At 41.6% G+C, this 21,677-nt stretch overlaps 1 protein-coding gene across 2 annotated transcripts in view; it reads right to left on the bottom strand.

Moving 5' to 3' along the window:
- ARHGEF12 (Rho guanine nucleotide exchange factor 12) overlaps positions 1-21,677 on the bottom strand; it is a 3,716,336-nt gene that overhangs the window by 1,623,514 nt on the left and 2,071,145 nt on the right. For both annotated transcript variants that reach the window (XM_044081016.1, XM_044081015.1), the window contains one exon: positions 17,700-17,805. In XM_044081016.1, the coding sequence (XP_043936951.1) occupies positions 17,700-17,805 (106 nt within the window). The remainder of the gene's footprint in view (positions 1-17,699; positions 17,806-21,677) is intronic.

Below are 21,677 nucleotides of genomic sequence, written 5' to 3'. Positions count from 1 at the left end.
AAAAACACAAACCACACACCCACCTTCACAGAGGCACTCGATAAAAATCTATCCAAACTGCAGAGACCTCCAAGGCAGGAACGCACTTGACCATTACAAGACATAACTCTGCAAAACAGTGTGCCACTCAACCAAAGCTCCTAAGGCAAAACAGCATGCCCAACACACTAGTCATAGGTGACTCAATAGTGAGGCACACTGATGTCCCACTCACTAGGTTGAATAAAGAGAAAGTAACAGTCAGCTGCCTGTCAGGTGCCAGGATCCGCCACATAACACATGCACTCAGGTCCCTCAACAACAGGTACAAATATGACTCTGTCGTTGTACATGTGGGTGTGAATGACCTGAGACGTACCTCCCTGGACTACATGAACAGAGACACAGAGGAGCTCTCTGATTATGTAGCCCAGGCGGGTATGATCCTAGCCTTGAGCAGCATCCTACCATCACCCAGAATGATACCACAGTACAAGCAGAATATGATTGATTTCAACAACTGGCTAAGTTTCTGGTGTCATTCTAAGGGGATCCAATATCTGTCTGCCTGGGATAATATGACTGACACACCTCGATGCTTTGCTAGAGATGGCCTGCATCTGTCACCCCTGGGCTTCCAGGTACTGGCCAAGTCTCTTGTCACCCCTATAGTGCCTTTTTTAGGCAGTGTTCCAAAGACCATATTACCACCATAACAGACAAATGCAATATGAGGGTCATGCTGATCAATGCTAGAAGTCTAAATCTCAAAATGCACTCGCTCAAAGCACTCCTTGAAATGGAAAACAGACATTTTTGCTGGAACAAAGACCTGGTTCAAAGCAGCAGGAAGCACCCCTGCACTACTAGGCTATAGCTCATTCCACACCTTTCAGCCCCAGAACTTGGTCCAAAGCTCCAAAGGCACACACCTCCAGACTGGTAGCCCAACATAACGTATGAGAAATACTTCAGGTGCAGCTAACATTGAATAAGACAGTGATTCAGGTCGTAGCCTGCTATAGGTCCCCAACCATGTCCCAAGACTCGCACTCCACGTTCCTAAGCACCCTGGAGAATATTAGGGTCCAACCTAAGCACCCTGGAGAATATTAGGGTCCAACTGAACACTCATACTGGGCGACTTCAACTACCCCTCCATTAACTGGGAAAACTACTCCTGTACCAACACAGTTGCCAAACGCTTCCTGGAATTCATTAAATCCAATGCCCTGGACCAGCTCATTCTTACCCCCACTAGAGGTAGCAACATCCTTGACCAGGTCACTACTAACATGGGCTAATGTTGCTCTTCAATAATGGTCAACTCCTCCCTGGTTAGATCCAACCACAAACTAATCACCTTGAAAATCCACCCCCCCCCCCCCCGGCAAAGGTAAACTCCATGAAAAACTTCTCCAAAGCTACCTTTGGGCAACTAAAAACAGAGGTGGCTAACTTCACCGCACCCATGCAAATGGAGAACAGTTGCATGACCGCCAAATCATACACCAAAGCGCTGTACAAACATGTACACAAATGCATGGATCTCTCCATCCCTCCATAGAACCAAGACGCTCTCCTCAAAAAAAAGGAAGCCAATCTGGAGGTCCTTTGCCATAAATAAACTCTACAACAGGAGGAGGAAACTGATGCGGAATAAGGTGAAGTCCCAAGACTGGAAAAACTCCCTTATCAGCCTCAATAAAAAGTTGAGATCCTTCATGAAATCTTCAACAGCTAGCTATGAAAACAGAAATGCAGCAGAAAGAAAAAACAAAAGTACAGTTGTGTACACTTATCATAAATGGAGATGTTAGAGTATATTCACTGTTGCAGTCATTACATTTGGGTTATCTGCTTGCAGGTAGCCCTCAGTTGGCCTGCTTATCAAAGTCTTGGGTCCTGCGTCGGTTGCTGTCTCAGCTTCCATGACGTCAGGTAGTCAGGGGTATAAAGCATGCAGCCTACGTCATTACATCAGTTTTTCTTGCCCAGATGTCAGGTGCTCCCACAATGGGAAGCAATTAAATATAATGTTACACCTCCAACAAAAAGCAAATACACCAGAAAGCTTAAATATAGTAAACAAGAAGAGAGGTATGGCCAATAGACGTCAGGGGGCTGGAGGGAGGGTAACCAGGACTGCAACAGTGAATACACTCTAACACAGTTGTGTCCAACCCGCGGCCCGTGGGCCGCATGCGGCCCTCAGAGCTCTTCCATGTGGCCCGCGACCCGTTAAGTACCCGTTAAGAACAGTTAAGTAGTAATTAAACTTTTTTAACGTGTGTTTTCATGTCCGCGTCCTTTCGCTTTTGTGCGCATGCGCCACAGTACTAGTTTCCCTTTTTTTTCATGCCAGCATCTTTCAGCTGGTCTGCGCATGCGCCAAAGCACCGTCCGGTCGTTTTTTGCGTCGCTAGATATATTCGTGATAAACAGCTTGAAAGAAGAGGATTGTGATCGCGGCGAAGGGGGATTATTATATTTATTAATTTAATACACTGACTACACATCTCCTGTAAGTCGGTAAGTCGCTAAATCTACAGTAACCAGAGTTTGTTACACAGTTTTCATAATAACTTAAAGAAGAGACTGCTACATACTGCAGCTTTATAGACTTAGCTTTCAGAATACTAGCTTGGACCTTCTCTGGGAATAGGGTCTACCTAGTGGACTGAACCAAGTTAGCAAAAGTAAACAAATGCATAAATAATAGGATTTTAAGAATTGCAAAATTCTTTACCGGTCTGTAGTTAAAGATATGTTCAGATGCATTCCTGTACAAAACATTCATTGCACAAAATTATTTAAAGTTAGTATAGCTTTTCGGTGACAACAGTGGGATTATCAAACATACACACACACACACACATTCAGAAAATCATTCTTCTAGTAGTGCACTGAAACTATAGCTGGGCAAGTATATTCTTTAAAAAAGGCATTAGTGTCACAAGCCTGGACAGAACTCTGCTCAGTATCTGTGGACACAGTGTCAGTGGCTGTAGACAGCTACTGGGAACTTTGAGCTATCATTTTTCATAATCAGAAAATTATTAAAGGAAGTTCTTCCAAGCTCCAGCACTAAGTAATATAAGGGTGCACTGTAGGAGTGCCCTGCTGTGCAACACTGCTGTCTGTAATCCACGCCATACAGTGATTCAGATATGCAGCTTCATAAAATGAAATGGGATAGCCTCATGAGTATCATCTTTCGTTGAATTTATTATTCATAGTTTGTGGAATTTTGTGAAATAACAATTGCTGCTGGTTTATTGTTTTTGATCTTAACTTTATTTAATGTTTCAGGAAAAGCACCCTAATCTTGTAATTTATTGAATTTCTGTTTCTCTGCTGTGGAGCCTTTCCCAGAAAAAATGGTGTTGCTGGCTTGCAGGACTACTTGGAGGTTAAGCTATAAATATGGGTCATGCTACAAGTTTCTTAACCTTACATTGAGGCAAACAGCATGTATAAGTTTGTTCCAGTTGTGGCAGACCTGGGGCACTTGTTTGGGTTAGGTTTAGTTGTAGGGAGAAGAGTGAATGTGGCTCAGGGCACATAGGTGCTGCTGTGGTCGAGGTATGACACAGCCAGACTGTTCTTGAATGGTTCCACATAATATTTGTGTGTATGTACCCTTAGCACTCTAGCAGAGGGGGGGTGCAGGTGGAACACATGAGTTCTGGTAGAGGTATTTTAGTGTTAAGACTTGAATACATTTGAATGGTATATTTATTTGCTTTAATGGTGGGAGCTGAATCATAGCTGTGTATTAACAATGTTTTTTTCCCTTCTTTCTTGCTTTCTTTATTTCTTCTTTTTTGGATGACTGTGAGTCCTATAAAAAGCAGCAAACCTTAAAATAAATTGAATTTCTAATCATATCTGATGATCAGGGAAGGGACACTTTTGAAAATAATAGTTCTTTTAACTTGTGAATATGACATAGTAAGAGAATTTGAATTAATACACATTTTTCTGAAATAAAAGTACTCTGCAGCCCTAATTAGTGTTATTTTTATTTTGTATAATCCACCACCCTTTCTTCCTAAGAATCATCAGTTTTATCTGGGATTGGGAGGGACAGAGCAACATTCTGAGCCAAGATCATAAATATCCCTGAACATCAGGATCAGTTGAGATGTGTGTCTCTAGTAGACCTTATTTTGTTAATAGCAGTTTTGCAAGATTAATGGAAAAGCTCCTAAAATAGGTTCAGTTTAATTCTAGTTCAGTAAAAATCAGGTCAAATGAAAGTAACTCAAGAGCTGAAGCTAGTTTTTAGGAAATTAATGTCATTAACCATTGAGCTTAAAAAGAGATGCACCATTAATATCATTATGTATTGTATGTGTATGTAAAACAGATGTTAGATTTGCTCTAATCCTAGTAACTCAAGAGCTGAAGCTAGTTTTTAGGAAATTAATGTCATTAACCATTGAGCTTAAAAAGAGATGCACCATTAATATCATTATGTATTGTATGTGTATGTAAAACAGATGTTAGATTTGCTCTAATTCTAATAGGAATTTGAATTTGTGCATGTCTGAAAAGTTACATGCCTTTTAGTTAACTGGGCTGATCAAATTCTACTGTCACTAAAGTTTGCTAAACTAATGAATTTATGTAGTCTTATTTGTGTGTGTGTGTGAGTGTGTGTGTGTGGTTTGATGGGAAAGGGTACCTGTTGAATAGTCATTATTCTCACAGCAAATGATAGTTCCTCCTCTATCCTGTAAAAGTGACTTTGAAAAACGTATTTACCATATCATACCCATTTAAGCAATATTGTACCACATTGCTTGTAGTCAGGGATTTTTTTAGCTGCAGCAATATATATATATATATGTATATTTGAAAGAATTAAACTTTATTAAAGCAATCTGTAAGCTGACATGTTTAAGTCTTGAATAAACACAGTACTGTACATCCACTGAAAGTGCAGTTTTCAGCTAATGAAACAGTACAGCTGTTATAATTTTTAAATATTTTAAAACTCCAGTATCCACTGATGCAAAATGGCTGGTGCATTACAAAGTTTGCAAAACTGGATTACTGGTAGACAGATAAGGCAGTGCATGGATCCTGCACTACCACTGCTGGGCGTTGTGTGTGTGTGCGTGTGCGCACACATACACACACACAAACACACAAAACGGACTTCACTGCATGCCAAGATTGATTCCAATTAAGTCTCGCACAGAGAGTGCTAAATGTTGTACAGCTGAAAACATTTAGGACCCACATGGTGCTGCACAGTGGCAATGCAAGGAAAAGCATATCCTACCTATCTAATCAGAACTGAGGAAAGCGAACTGTTATTAAATATAACTGGGGGGATGTAATGACAGAATGCTCATCAGAAGCTTAAAGTCTGGCACTATCCACTTGCACTGCTGTGTGTTACTCCACTAAGCAACATTTGAGACTTGAGTTATGCAAGTTAATGAATGGCAGCTGGCAATAGCTGCTGAATATGTTGTTGTTGTTGTTGTGTCTTTTTAGGGCGGCTTATCCCGGTTAGGGGTTGCCACAGTGGAACTCCGGTCCGCTAATATAACAATTTAAAAATATTCATTCTTGCTGTATTTGTAGTTCTGATGGCTGCTAACTGTTAGCTATGGCAGCCAATTAGTTTTCAAGTAGTCTACAGGGGGAATCACTGTGCTAGCAGTATTTCTTTTTTTTTTTTTTTGATTAGCCTGTATACCTGGCATATGGACCATTGAAAAAATTGGTAAACACTGAGCTTCTTTTGTTCAATCAAAAACCTTTTTTTTTTGCTCTTCAGTTTATGTGAGAGACCTTTTTTTTTTTTTGGTCCTCACTTGCCCTCAGACCATTTCTGTTGACTCAATGCGGCCCTTGCAACTGAAAAGGTTGGACACCCCTGCTCTAACATCTACATTTCTGTTAACTGTACACAACTGTACTATGTCCATCGTGTTTCACTATTGCAGTCATTACATTTGGGTAGACTCCCAAAGCTAAGGAAGGGAGGAGGCAGTCATTGAGCATTAGGAGTAGCTATTAGGCCCTGCAAGACTGCAGTGGCAAAACCAGCTCTGGATTTAGAGAAAAATTGGCAAGTAGTAATGTTTGGTGAAGGTATGTACAGAACTCCAGGTAGCAGCTTCTAGGATGTCCCTGGTAGGAACATGCAGCCCTGGTAGAATGGGGTCTTATCCCCTGTGGGGTAGGTTTTCCATGGTGCTTATAGCAGAAATGAATGCAATGGCCTATCCACTTAGAAATGGTTTGCTTTGAAGTGGCCTTCCCCTCTGCCCCTGCAGCAAAGGCAACTAGCAGCTGTTAAGATTTCCTGAGAGACTTGGTCTGTCCAAGTAAAAATCTAAGTTGTCTGTGCATGTCCACAGAGTGCAGTATTCGTTCCCCTTTATTCTGTGGATTAGAAAAGAAGGTTGGCAAATGAATGGACTGATTAAGGGTCACACTGGATACCACTTTGGGCATAAAGGAAGGATTGGCCCTGAGGGACACCCTGTCTGCATGAAAGATGATGAAAGGCTCCAATGCCATGAGGGCTTGTAATTTAGACACCCTTCTTGCTGAAGTGATGGCTAGAAAGAAGGCTGTTTTCCAAGAAAGGAATTCCAACTCCGCAGTTGCAGCTGGCTCAAAAGGAGGTAGTGTGAGCTTTTCCAAAACAAAGTTAAGGTCCCAGGCAGGAGTAGGAGCTCTCCTGGGTGGTCTTAAATTTTTGGCCCCTCTGAGGAATTGTTTCAGTGGGGGGAGGGGGAGAGAAGAGGGGTGTGTCTCAGTATTATAATGTGCTGAAATGGCTGAGGCATGAATTTTAATGGAAGAAAAGGAAATGCCCTTGTGAAGCACCTCTGTTAAGTATTGAAGAATATGTGGTAAACTGGGCACTGTTGTGCCCATCCCCTGAGTCTGGCTCCAGGAACAGGATCTTTTCCACTTTTCAGCATAGGATTTTCTAGTACTAGGCCTCCTTGCCTCCAGGATGACATCCAGCACTTGTTTGCTGAGGGATGGTATAGGAGAACTCAGGTAATTAGCCAGGCTGCCAGGTTCAGGGTTTGAAGCTGGGGGTACAGAATCTGGCCCTCCTGCTGGGACAGCAGGGAAGGAGTCTGAGGCAGGTGCCATGGTTCCAGTAGTGACATACTGTGCAAGAGGGGGGTACCAGTGTTGGCGTGGCCAGTCTGGTGCAAGGAGTATTGTCCTTGGTTTGTCCTGTTTGTTCTTTAGTAAAACTTTCGAGAGGAGAGGCAGAGGGGGAAAGGCATAAAGTGAGAGGCTTTCCCATGTAAAGGACAGGGCATCCACTTTCCAAGCTTGTCTGTGGAGAGTCCTTGTGCAGAATTTGTCCAATTGGTAGTTCTGAGGGGAGGCAAACGGGTCTATCTCTGGGCTTCCCCCATTTGTTTCTCAGAATGTTGAATATCTTTGGCTCCAGTTTCCACTCGTGTGGATCCATGAGATTTCTACTTAGGTCATCTGCCAGTGTATTTAGCTTGTCTGGCAGGAATTGAGCTTGTAGGTGTACTTGGTAGCCCAAGGCTGTGTTCTACAGACCCATGGCTAGTCTGCAGAGGGGGTATGAGCGAGTTCCCCCCTGCTTGTTTATATACCACATAACAGTGGTGTTGTCCGTCTTTACCAATAATTGTCCTGGAAGAATGTGGTCCTTGAAGGCTGTCAGAGAATTCTGTACAGCTAACATTTCTTTTTGATTGATATGCAGGTGCATTTGACTCTGGTTCCATTTGCCCTGAATGCACTGCCCTGCCAAGTGAGCCTCCCATGCATAGTCTGATGTGTCTGTTGTTAGGGTTTGAACGACGTAGAGTGAATGGCAGCCCCTTGTTGTGGTGGCAGGCCTCTGCCCACCAAAGGAACTTTGCCTTTATACAAGGAATGATGGGAATCATTGACTCCAGGTCCTGAGACACCAAAGGCTTTTTAGATACCATTGTAGTTTCCTCATATGCAGTCTTGCATATGGAATTAGTAGAATGCAAGAGGCCATGAACCCCAGGGCTTGCAGTATTTTCCTTGCAGATAGCTGGGTCTTTGTGGCCAGTAGTTTGAAGTAGGCTGTCAAATAAACTTCTCTGGCATGAGATAGGCCATCTGGGGAAGTTGTATTCAAGCTTGCTCCCAAAAATACAATTTGTTGGCAGGGTACTAGGCGAGATTTCTTTTCGTTTATGGTGTACCCCAGTGAGGTTAGCAGTTTCTTTACAAATGCCAGATTTAATAGTATGTCCTGGCTTTCTGCATGACTTAGACAATCGTCCAGGTATGGGTATATTTGAATATTTCTTTGCCCGCAAAATGCAGTGACTGGAGCTAGGCACTCTGTGAATACCCTGGGCGCAGTAGATAAGCCAAAGGGCAGTGCAGAGAACTGATGGTGCATGTAGCCTGCTCTGAAGCATAGGCATTTTCTGCAAGATTCCCTTACTGGGATGTGCAAGTAAGCGTCCTTTAAATCCAATGTTGCCAACCTGGCATTTATGCCTAGCATGGGAAGCAGTTGAAGAGTTAGCACTTTGAATTTTGGGATTACCAAAAAGGTGTTTAGGATAGACAAGTCCAGGATAGGATGCCAGGTATTGTCTTTTCTGGGTACCGGGAAAAGAATTGAGTAAAACTCTTGTCCCCATTCCTCTTCTGGGACAGACTGAATAGCCCTGATACTTAGAAGACTGAGAACCTGCTGTTGAGCGTCTGCCCACTGATTTGGGGGGAGGTCTGGCCAACCGTTTGGGGTTGGTAAGGAGTGGAAGTGGAATCTGTATCCTTGGGAAACTATATTTAGAGCTCATTTGTCTTAGGTAATGAGTTCCCAGGTTTTTGCATGCATGGTGATCTTTCCCCTTAAAGGAACAGTCAGTTGAGCAGGGCTTAGAAGGTTTAATGTTAAGTCATTGTGACAGTTTACTATGGGGGGTGCCTTACCACTTCTAGCTTTGGAAGAGGAAGCCCCCCACTGCTTAGGCCTGTGAGTACCTTGAGACTGAAGCCTGGGTGGTATGCTGGTCCTGGTTTTGGACTGAGAAGGCCTGGAAGAGACAGGAAAGGACCAGTTCTTAGAAGGCCAGTGTGTACTAAATCTGGGAGGTTGTACTTGCAGGAAATCTTTAACAGTTTGCATAGATTTAGCTTTTTTCCTCCATCTTTTTAAGTACTACTACTGCTTTGTTACCAAACAGGCGGTCTTGGTTTAAGGGAGCATCCAGTAATTGAGCTTTAACATGATACATGGTAAAGTTTGCTCCTTAAGCCAAGCATGCCTTCTAAGTACAGACCCAGTGACAGCAGCCCTGCAAGATGCCTCTAAGGAATCAAAACCACATTGCAAAGTATGTTTACCAACTTGTTCAGCAGAATGCATAAAATCCTGCAAGTCTTTATTTTCAGCACAGTCAGGAATCAACATAATTTTCTGTTTAAGTAATCCAATAATAAGCTGCTGATACTTTAACATATGAAACTGGCAGTTTAAGGCCCTAATGGCCAAAGTAGTAGAAGTGTATACCTTCTTACCCCCATCATGGCACCATGGTTCCAGAGCCATGGCCTAAAGCTAAATGCCAAAAAGTGTATAGTCATCCCCTTTGGGAAAAACAAAAGTGCCCACAAATTACCACATAGGTGGTAATCCATTAAGTATGGAAGTAATTAGGGACTTGGGGACCCAAGTAGACAGCAATCTCTCCTTTGACAATCACGCTGCCAAAGTGGTTAGAAAGACCTTCTATATAGCCCACCTTATGAAAGGATTCACATCTAGATCAAGAGAGGTCATTGTGCCCCTCTACTCATCACTTAACACACTCTGGCTAGGCTTATAAATGCCCTTGGGCAGATGGCCTAGTATCAACCTATGAACCTATCTCTCCAGTGCCCTGGAATCTCTATCAGAGGGAGTAGGGTTTTTGGCAGTAGTAGCCTTAATGCCTTTGGATCCCTGTGAAATAGTCCCTGTGAAATAGTCTCTGGATCTACAGTAGGATTCTTAAAGAGGAACTTCAGAGTCAGGTACTCTAACACCTGTCAGGTTTCCTGGGAGCCGGAGGTAAAGTGTCTGGGGCCAGGTTAGATTCCATGAAGGCATCTACAATGTCCAATACAGGAGGGATAGCTAAAGGCCTGTGTTGAGGTAGGAGTAAGAATTCCCTCAACCTCTTTTTAGAGTCAGAGTAATCCTGGCTTTTCCAGCGGAAATGCTCCCTAAGAGTATGCAAAGTTTCACCAAAAGAGAAATCTTCTGGAGGGGAAGCAGAGGGAATGCAGTCCACTGCATCAGAATCCTCATAGGTAGACAAGGGCAAATCCTGGTTATCAGAAGAAACAGAAATTTCAGAATCCTGATCCGAAGAATCAGAAGGACAATCAGTTCTAGGTCTCTTAGGGGGAAAAGGGTGGCGTCCCCGGATTATAGTAATAAGGTCTTCAGCCATTCTTATTTGTTTTTTAGGCACAGGGGGCCTGACCATGCGGTCTGGGCATCAGTTTTACAGGTGTGGATTGAGTTTTAGGCCTTGAAAAAGAAGATGGTGTCAGTTTAATATGAAAGTCAGTAGGTCTGAATACACCCTCAGAAGCTGGTGCCTGCACAGCGGCTCCGGACCCATCCAAGGTAGAGACATCCGCAGGTTCCATAGACGAAGAAGGATCTCGCAGCATACTGGATTCTGAATAGGTCTCAGTAGAGGCCTGCGAATCTGAAGTAGCAGGTATCAGGGGCTGCGAAAGCGCCTCACTGAGTACTGGCAAACTGGCAACTAGCTGAACGGAAGCGTCGTTGGCAGCTATGGACCTAGGCGGTCTGTCTCTGTCTTTTTCTTTATGTTTTTTTAGAATGTCAGTAGTCGGATGGCTTATCGAAGCCATTTCTGGATAATTTAACTGAGTACCAAAATAGATGCAAAAATGAACAGATGACGAATAGTTCGATGATTGAATAAGGCACAAAACCGACAGCGAGGGATGTCGTGGTCTGGGCCTAAGCAAGGAATGCAGTACGAATGAAAATCTTTATGAGGTATTTGCTTTCCACAAGAAATACAATTGTTAACTTTTACTGACATCGGTTTAGAGCAAGAAAAAGGATCCCTAACGGGGTACTCAGCTTTTTCGAAGACTTCGGATCTGAAACTCGAAAATGAAACTTTCAAGAGTCAGCCCACTGGCAGGTGTGAACTGCTTCTGCTTCGGGCACTGCACGGCAAGAAAGAGTGATGTAATGGTGTCAGCTGCATGCTTTATACCCCTGACTACCTGACGTCATGGAAGATGAGACAGTAACCAACGCAGGACCCAAGATTTTGATAATCAGGCCGACTGAGGGCTACCTGCAAGCAGATAACCCAAATGTAAAGACTGCAACAGTGAAACACGAAGAACACCCACAAGACCTTCTATACTTATGTAAAGCATCTCCACGGCAATACCCAGATTTGCTCTGAGCTACTGCACAATGGTACCTCCTATACCGAGCCAACAGATATTGCCAATATACTGGCCGACAGATTCAGTGCCAACTTTACCCCTCTATCCCTCCCCAAAGGACCAATCACAATACCAGCAGATTACCAAGCACCCAGCATTACTGCTGCACAGTTTAAAATAGCACCGTCCAAGGCCAAGAATACAGCTTCTATGAGACTTGACAATATCCCTGGCTGTGTTCTACATGAACTATATAGTGAACTGGCACCTAACCTGTGTGCCCTGTTCAATCACAGCCTCACCTCAGGCTTTGTCCCTACAGAATGGCGCACTGCTACAGTCATCCCTCTCCACAAAGGAGCAGCGACTACAGACCCTAGGGAACTATCACCACATTAGCTTGATGAGTCTGATATGCAAAGCTATGGAATGCACCATCAGGGACCTAATAAACAAAGATATAGGGAATCTCCAAACTCTGGATCCCACACAGTTTGGTTTTGTGATGGGTAGATCATGCCTGCTCAACTTGGTCGACTTCTATGAGTCAGTCAGCAGAGCTGTGGATGAAGGCAAGATGGTTCATACAGCCTACCTTGATCTGTCCAAGACCTTTGATACCATTCCCCACTCAGGAATCATAGAAAAACTCACTAAGCTAGGCAACAACACATATATCACTAGGTGAGTTGCAAACTGGCTCATAGACAGAACCCACAGTGTGTAAGTAGCTGACTCCAAGTCAGACTGCTGATCAGTCACGAGTGGAGTCCCACAGGGTTCGGTCCTGGGTCCTCTCCTGTTTGGTATCTACTTCTCTGAAGTCCAGGCCAACACGAAGGGGCTCTGCCTGATAAAGTTCACAGATAATTGCAAGTTGGGAGCTATTATTAACTCCCCAAGTGATGTTGACATCCTACAGAAAGGCCTCACTGAGACAAATGACTGGTGCTAGAACCATGGCCTTAAGCTCAATGCCAAAAAAATGTGTTGTCATCCGCTCTGGGGAAAAACCCATTTCCCATGAATTACCACACTGATTTTAGTCCACTAAACACAGAAGGTGTTAGAAGAGATTTGGGAACACAGGTTGACAGCAACCTCTCTTTTGACCACCACATTGTCACTGTGGTCAGAAAGTCCTTCTGTGTGGCACATCTCATTACTAAGGGTTCTGCATCCAGGAAGAAAGAGGTCATTGTCTCTCTCTACTCTTCCCTCATTATGCCAGTCATTGAGTACAATGTCCCATTTGGCATGCACCTCACTAGACACCTGAAACAACTGGAGAGGCCGCAAAAGTACCTCACAAAGAGGATCCTAGGCCTTAAACACTTGTCCTATATGGACAGACTCAAAAACCTCTAACTATTGTCTGTCTCATATCGTCTACTTAGAGGCAATCTCTGCTTGACTTACAAAGCCATGTCTGACCCAGCTCTGTTAGAAATGCTATATCTAAAAAAATCCCAATCCCTCCGCACCACACGTTCCCACAGACCACAATCTCATTACCACAATCAACAGAACATGCTGGAAGGACAGGCCCATAACCCAGAGACTGCCCATGCTATGGGAAATACACTTCCCATACATGGCAAACAGAACACCTCACTGACCCTCTTCAAGAGGGATCTTGATGAGTGGATGGGAAATAGAACATTCACCCTGGGGATCACTCCAGTGGCTCTACTTGACAGTGGCAATGGGAACTAAGGTCGGTTGGCACGATGCCAGGGTAATCCTATGGGCTAGGGTTGTAAAGGCTCCAGGGTCATTAGCCTAGTACACACCTATGAACCCATTAAAGGGAAGGAAGGAGGCAGTATTGCAGCAAAACACTCTGGGTAAGTTTAGAGAAGAAAGAAAATGAACTAACTGGGGAAAATACAGTGGACATGGACATTAGTAAAACTGTGCATCTGGAATTTTGTACAGAAATGCAAGTCACACAAAAGAGAGGACATATACAGCTGAGATGAGAATGCACTTAGAGGAAAGGTACAAAGAACAATAAGGCAACATGTATTCTTGCAAAGCATGAAAACAGACGGATTTGTAGAGTCCCTGGAAGAAATGCTAAGGTTAAGGAACGGAAAGTCTGAAGTTAAAACAATGGCACTTTTTTCTGTGTGCCATAATACAGCAGATTAAACTTCCTACATGCTAATTAAAGTTGCTAAAACTCATGGGCAAGGTGGCACTCTCTTACCACAAAGGATGATTTAACTTGGTTAGCATATTTACAATACAACAGACAGACTTGCAGCCTTTCCCTGGAAAAATTAATTTTGTTTTTGTGGACATGGAAATTAATGTTCTGATGTGAATGTGATATTTTTGTGCTTGAAATATAAAGTACTAGAAAGAAAATTAAAGAGTGGGAAAGGGTGGTATCAGTTCTTCAGTGAAAAACATGGATGATAAGGTGTTATTCAGCATTACATAATAAATAAATGTGAAATTAAATGTGTAAAACAATAAGGCAAATTAATTTTAATGAAAAAATAAAAAGGGGGATAAACAAAGCAAATACTCAACATGCAAGAAAAACTAAAAGCCACTGGGACTACTGGGGGAAAGAGTGATGAAATGGCCTGATGGTTGACATCAAGTTTCATTGATAAAAGACAGCTTAAATGCAAATTTGTGTTGTAGATCAAAAAGGAAACTGAAAAGTTATAATCTGAACATTTAATTATGACATGCACTTTTTTCCCCAAAATACATTTAGTTTCTTTTTATTGTTAAACTTGTTTATAGTTCAATGGGAAAATTAATAAAAAGTTCTTATTTTTGTTTTGATAAATGCTACAGCATCATTAGCATCCAAATGAACCAGAACCTCAGGCAGATGGGACTAAAGTGTAATACCCAAGCTGAAGGCTGGCACCTCAGCAGTACACCATTCCATGTATGCTGCACTACATTGTCAGTACCGCAGCATGTGTCCAAGCACTTGGTTTGGGGACAGAACCCGCATACTTCTGCTCTCCACAGAATTAAAGACTAAAACTGCTTCTGGATGAGCCAGACACTACTCAAGTAGTCAGCAATAACATGTCATAGATACTGCTCCAATGCACAGTGGCCAAGGTGAGTGAGATAAAAAAAAAAGGCATAAGACGGCCACACCAGAAGGAATCCAAGTCTCATCTGCTGCATGACAGATGACCTATAGGTGTATGAAATGCAGAGAAGCAAGAATTTCTCTCTTGGCCTTTTCAGAATCTCATCCAGTTTAGAGAGCTTTTGTGGTGAAGCAGCACCCATCCTCATCTAATAGCATCACTGAAATAAACTAGCTTTGCTACAGCCTTAATCATTTCTGAGGGTTATGAGTAAGAAGTGAGACATACCAATTCCAAATATCATTTGCTCAGACTTTCTTCAGCTTTGAAGGAGTCTAAATAGAGCACTGTCCAAACCAAAGATGAAATTCTTTCCAAGTTAAAACCTTCAGCAGCCAGAAACAATGCTTTGAGCAAATGTGGTCTCTTATGCTCTCTGTACTTTACCTTCTGCATCATTGATGATTTCTGCGAAATAATCAAGATCTATTTAACATTACTGTCCCTTTTAATCTTGTGGCACTAAGGAATTTAGCACAATACTCCTAAGAGCTAAAAATCATGATTGTCCTCCAAACAATACAGACAAAGGGCATCTGACCAAGATACATTTTATAGCCAGATTTATGTTAATGAATGTTTGTGCAGAGTTTGCTGCTACAGAAAACACAACAGTTGCTTTAATGGATATTTTCCCTGACTATATCATTTTTTTTTATTTTCTTATCTTGTGTGCATTACTGGGAGGGGCTGAAGGCAGGAGAGTCAGACTAATTTTTAGTTAGCTGCACTTAACATGATGCTGCCGAAAGTGGAAAGACAGTGTGTTCTCTCATATAGCTATGCTCTCTCCAAGACATTTAAAAACAGGATAGGAGCAAGCAGCAGCAAGATAAGAACAGTATAAAACAGTACCGTATATATATATATATATATATATATATATATATATATATATATATATATATATATGCATTTATGTATATACGTTTACATATACACCTTTCCTTAAACAAAAAATTAAACAAAAATTAAACAAAAAATTAAAACTTCTTATAACCAATACACAACTTTGTGTTCTTGTATAATGTATTAGACTCATCTCTTTTTTTTTTAATGGCATAGTTGTGCTCATAAAAGCATTCACGTAATGCATACTCCGTTTTGCTTATATAAAAAGATCACAAGAGGTACACCTAGCAAAGTAGACCACTACTGGGGTGTTACAACTAAAATACCTTTATATCTCAATGTCCTAGTATTAAATGTTCCAGAAACAGGCGACAGGGTAAAATGTGCATCCTCCAAAATTTAAGCACATGGAAAACACATCCCATGTTTACACACAATGGGAGGGGTTGTTAAAGATACCCCAACAGTGTTTGCACTCTGCCCCCCCTTTAACAAACCTTTCAAATAAGGTCTTCTGTTGTAAACAAAAGTAGTTGCAGTCTCAGATTTGCCATCAACACCATATATCCAAATAATTAACCACACCCTCAATTATTCCGTTATGTCAGGACTTAATGAAAGGTGAGCACCACAAAAAGAGGTTCATATGACAGACTGCCTGCTTGTGCACAGACAGAACAACTTTTTAAAAACACTAAGCTTCATTTGTACCACAAAATGAAGAAGCATTTTTTTTTAATTACAGTTTACCTGCATCTCTGTAGACAGAAAAAACAAGAAGCACATCTTAGGAGGTCAGAAGTCAGGCAAATATGCACCAACAGAACCACGGGAAAACATTAATTCTGTATCACAATGTCTACTTGCGAGACAAAAAAAATGAAGTATTTTGACAATTTTCAAGTAGTAAACCTTTACTTATAGACCCATACTAAATATATGCCAGAATAAATCTCTAAAATGCAGTATTGGACTTCTATAGCCTGTGGCCTATTCAGGATAACTTGGAGAATAGTGAGAGCAGGAACAGTACAACAAAATGCATCTGAACTCTTACTGTATGACTTGCCTCACCCACAAGTGAGCCGTGAAATGTTGCAGATCTATATATTCAGGCAAACCAATTAGAAATGTGCTCTGCCCAGAAAAACTGACATTTGCATTTGTTTATTTACTTGTTAAAGAGATGAACCCACTGGACAAAAAAGTCACTTTTTTCAGGGGTGATAGAGGGGGCACTGTCTGGTTAAGTGACTTGCTCAGTCATACTGCAGGCAGATGAAGGTGGACACAGCCACACCCCATATACCAGACTACAGGAAGCAGAAAATTAGTAGTTCACAGCCTTATCCTCTGCACTCCCATCCTAGTAATGAAAAGAGGAAAAATATGTAAGTTAAATTTTAAGTAAAGGAAGCCAGCCTGCTGGTGCAGCGGCATGGTACCGGTCTGCATCACTGGGAAGGGTCAATGGCTGCTGGTAAGGTTGTCTGAGCTTGTCTGACCCGATAGAATAAAGCAGCCAGTGATCCACTCTCCTACTCCAGGACAGGTTTGGAGGAAAACTCAATGCCTATGTGATGTCTGGTAGAGATCAGAAGCCTTGTAACTCATCTAAGGTTGATATATCGGGTGGGAACAACATTCTGACTTCACAACACTAGCCATTTCTCAGAGCTTAGGCAAATGACTGACAAGGAGCAGACATTCTCATGGCAATCTTCATGCTTGCTGATCCCCACTGGATCCCTTGCTGACTCACTGATCAAATGGAAGACCACCTTGCAAAGTGATAGCTGGTACAACAATTGGGAGATCCAGGGAATAATGAACAGGGAAGCCAAGGAGGAACAATGTGCCGATGTACAGGGTTGGAAAGTCAGGGGGGATAAAAAAATAAATACAATAAGTAAAGGAACAGTTATTTAAAAATGAACAGGGTGGTCATTCTAAGGTGAAAAAGAAGGGTCAAAGTATAGGCACAATATAGTTATAGTGTGAGAAAAGCCACTAAAATTGAATGAATCGATTCACAAAAAGGTAAACAGGTAGAAAATGAATTCCATAACTAAGCCCCATATTAGAATCCTAGACATTTTACAGCTGTATGACTTCTGTGCAAGTCTTAAATATTCCAATTAAGAAGTGAAAAAATTAAGTGAAAATTCACACTTCACTGTTATTGGTTACAGAATCTTGGTTCAGATGCTATGTGATTAATGGTAGTAAAATTCCACACCAAAGAAAACTACAGTTACATGAGAAATTTATGGAGAGAGACTTTACTTGCACTGCTGTCGAGACGACTTGGTCTTCGTGTGGGGACTAAGATATTAGGGAACACCCTTTTCTTTATCTTTTCTTCCACCTCCTTTTCCTTTTTTACACTCTGCTACAACAGAAAAGAAATGCCATCAATAACAAGAGCAAAACAAACCCTTAAAAGACAGCAGCTTAAGTGACAATGTATTCTGATGTTAAAAACATGTTAGTGCTTCATATTTTACTGTAATGTTTTACATAAAATTACTAAACAACAAATTCAATGCCTCTCTCATCCATTCATTAATTCATCTCATTTGATAAGCATCCAAACTAAGCACATACTGCTTTCAGTGCAGGCTCAAGAAAAACTCCAGAAATGTACAAAGAAAATTAATCGTATAATGCGAATCTGCAAAAACATATAATTTAAATCTAAGGCCTCAACATCAAGAAATTTACAAAAGTACTAAGTACAGAAATTGAAAACAAATCTTAATAAATAACTATTACAAGTTTGAAACACTAAGTAATCACACTGTGCAAAAATAAAACAAGCAATTAGAAACAAACCAACAGTTTACAGTTATTGAACCTCTTTTTGCTGCTACAATCAACAAAACACAAAACGAAACTAAGCCTAAAAAGATAAAAGTGCAAACCCAATGAACAAACTTTAAAGTTCAGTCCTTGTCAGACAAAACTTGCATTGCAAATCAAATATCCAGTTGTTTTTCAATATCAAACAGGAAAGCACATCAACAAACAAATCCAGAAATTACTCTCAGATATGTAAAGAACTTTTCCCCCAAAAGTTCCAAGGACTACCACTGAAAAATGTCTTAGTTCCAAGAACAGTCATGTCACCAAATAAAAACATTTACAAATGTAGACATTCCAATCTGGTAATCCAAGGCTATACTCAGAATGAAAGTAACTTCACTGCAGCAATTATACCAGAAATGGTGGGGAAGTAAAGCATTAGCCATTGTTAAATGCCAGGCCTACAACGCTCCCGAAACACAAGACAGATAAATCTGAAGGTAAACAGAGACGTAGAGTTACGAACTCCAGCATAGTAAACAGGAAGGCATGTGCTGTCAAAGAACTACATCCAATCCAGTTATATCACAGTTATAAGCACAATAATGGACAAAATTCCAAAGCAGAAGTTCAAAGACACTCAAGGAATTAGGTTCACTGCAGTCATGCTATACTGTAAGCAGTATGCTGAAAAATGAGAACAACCACCACCAGATGACACAGCCTTACAAGCACAGCAGCTGAACTAAATGTGGCCATCAGATAAAAAACTGGCAAAAATGGCTTGGAGTATGGAGCCAAAAATAATGAATTCTGACAATGGGTGTGCTAGGCAGCAAAATGACACCATCTTATACAGAACAAACATATCTTAAGACTCAAAGTATTCATTTCTAAATGAAGCAGTAATGAAGAGATTTAAATTTAATACAACAATGCTACTTTAACATTTAAGCCATTTAAACATACTAAGTTTAAAACCAATGAAAAAATAAGCAAGATCATTTCCGAGATTGTTCTGATCATAAATACATGAAAAACTCTAATAAGAACAGAATTGAACATAAGATGACAGTATTATGGTTCAAAAAGTGGTAAAGTTAATTTTTTATGAACATAATTTTTTATGAACATAATATCTAGGTCCCACGAAAAAGGAATCTGCTTGCAAAGGGGTCTTGTAAGTAATGCTCCTTTCATGAATTGTTCTACTAAAAGAGAAGAAGAAAGGGGAGGACCCATTAGCAGACAAGCAGAGATGACCACTAAATGCACCTTAATGGATGCATAAAATAAACCATCCTGAAGTAGCTCATACAACTACTTCAAGACCAGAAGGATATTAACCACAATGGATCCTCTGTTTTCATTTAAGCACCACTCTTTCATTTTTAAAGAAGAAGTTATGTACTCAGCATAATGTTCCATCTGAGTAGGTAACTTCATTTGTCAGCAACCTGTGGGTATCGGATTCAAGCCGGCAGCTTTATCCAGCTAAGAACCGAGCTCCAAGCTCCTCCCCCTTACCCATAACCTCCTGCCATCCCTCTCTGTCCTCAGATCGAGTTTGCTATAGTATCATAGAATACTACAAAACAAAGGATCAGCTAAACATCCTAACCTGATGTCATCTGGAAAGGAAGCACAAAGATCCTAAAAGGACGAACTACAGGTTAGGGGACGGAGGGGGGGTTGGTTGCTGACCAATGAAGTTACCTACTCAGATGGAACGTTATGGTGAGTACATAACTTCTTTATCTGAAGTAGTTAACTTTATTTGTTCATCAACCTGTGGGACAGAGTCCCCAGCTACCAAAAACTTGGGAGGTCCTCATGGAAAAATATTCTGGAGCACTGCAGAGCCAAAGGACACCCTCCCTCTGGAAATTATATCCAACTTGTAATGGGTAATAAAGGTATGGGATGAAGCCCAAGTAGCTGCTGAACAAACGTCATCGAAGGACACTCTGGACCAAAAAGCAGCAGAAGTAGAAATCGATCGAGTAGAATGGGCGTGAACTCCGACAGGTTCAGGTCGGCCAGAACTCTTATATGCGAGAAGTATACATTGGGAAATCCATCTGGACAATGTAGCTTTTGACACAGGTTTACCCAAAAAGGGTTTAGCAAAGGATACAAGGAGTTGCTCAGATTTCCTATGTTCAGCAGTGCTGTGCAAGTAGAACCTCAATTGCCTGTGCACATCCAAAGAATGTAATTTGTATTCACCTTTATGATAATTTGGGGAAAAAAACGGTAAACTGATAGACTGATTAATGTTGGACTCAGAGGCAACTTTAGGCAAAAAGGAGGGATTGGTCTTGAGGGAAACTCTGTCTTTATGAAAGACCAGGTATGGAGGTTTGGCACAAAGGGCTTGAAGCTCCGAAACCCTTCTAGCCGAAGTGATAGCAATGAGAAAGGCCGTTTTCCAAGATAAATATTTTAGATCCACCGAAGCTGCAGGTTCAAAGGGAGGGCCAGTAAGAGCCTGGAGAACAAGGGTTAAATCCCACGGAGGGACCGCATCCTTAACAGGAGGTCTTAACAAGAAAGTACCTTTTAAGAAAGTCTTGCAGATCTTAGAAGAAGCTAAAGGACCTATATCACTTCCCACATGAAAGTGGGAAATCGCTGTTAATTGGACTTTGACCGTTGAGGAGCTGGCACCTTGATCAAATAAATATGACAAAAAATCTAATACAGCTGGTATTGGGGCTGTAAAGGGATCCAAATTTCTATGTTCCACCCAGATCGAAAAACGTTTCCATTTGCTCTTATAGACCTTTCTAGTAGAAGGTTTATGAGCGGCTACTAAGATAGCCTTAACAGAAGAGGAGATGCCGGGAGTCCTCGCTATTATTGGAACTGGATCAACCAAGCTGTGAGCTTGAGATTGTCCAGGTTTGGGGTTGTCAACCCTAGGGAGTGAGATATCAGATCCAGAGTGGGATCCAAAACCCATGGAGGATTCACTAGATGAGACCATAGGCAAGGGAACCACATTTGATGAGGCCAGAATGGGGCTATGAGGATCACTCTGCTCCCCAACAGACAAGCTTTCTGCAGGAATTTTACCATCAGAGGAAGAGGCGGATAAACATGAAAGTAGACAGGATGGCCAAACATGCACTAGAGCGTCTCTGGGGAATTCCCCTGGTGGGGGAAGTAGAGCGAAGTACTCGCTGCATTTTGCGTTCGAAGGTGACATGATGAGATCGCAGCAAGGCTGACCCCACTTGAGGAAGATTTGCTTCACTACTCTCGGGTTTAGAGACCACTCGTATGGTGAGAGGATGGTTCGACCGACCTGGGATGTGCATTGCTATGAGGAAGCGGTTGGTGGCGATCGCCCAATCCCAAACTCTCATGGCCTCTCGACAAAGCGGATAGGATCTGGTTCCCCCCCCCTGTTTGTTGATATACTAGACTACTGACATGTCTGTTTGAATTGCAATT

Source organism: Protopterus annectens, chromosome 8.part0 (assembly GCF_019279795.1).
Source record: "Protopterus annectens isolate FY-2018-M chromosome 8.part0, PAN1.0, whole genome shotgun sequence".
Classification (NCBI taxonomy): domain Eukaryota; kingdom Metazoa; phylum Chordata; order Ceratodontiformes; family Protopteridae; genus Protopterus; species Protopterus annectens.
This window is presented reverse-complemented; position numbering and strand designations above follow the sequence as displayed.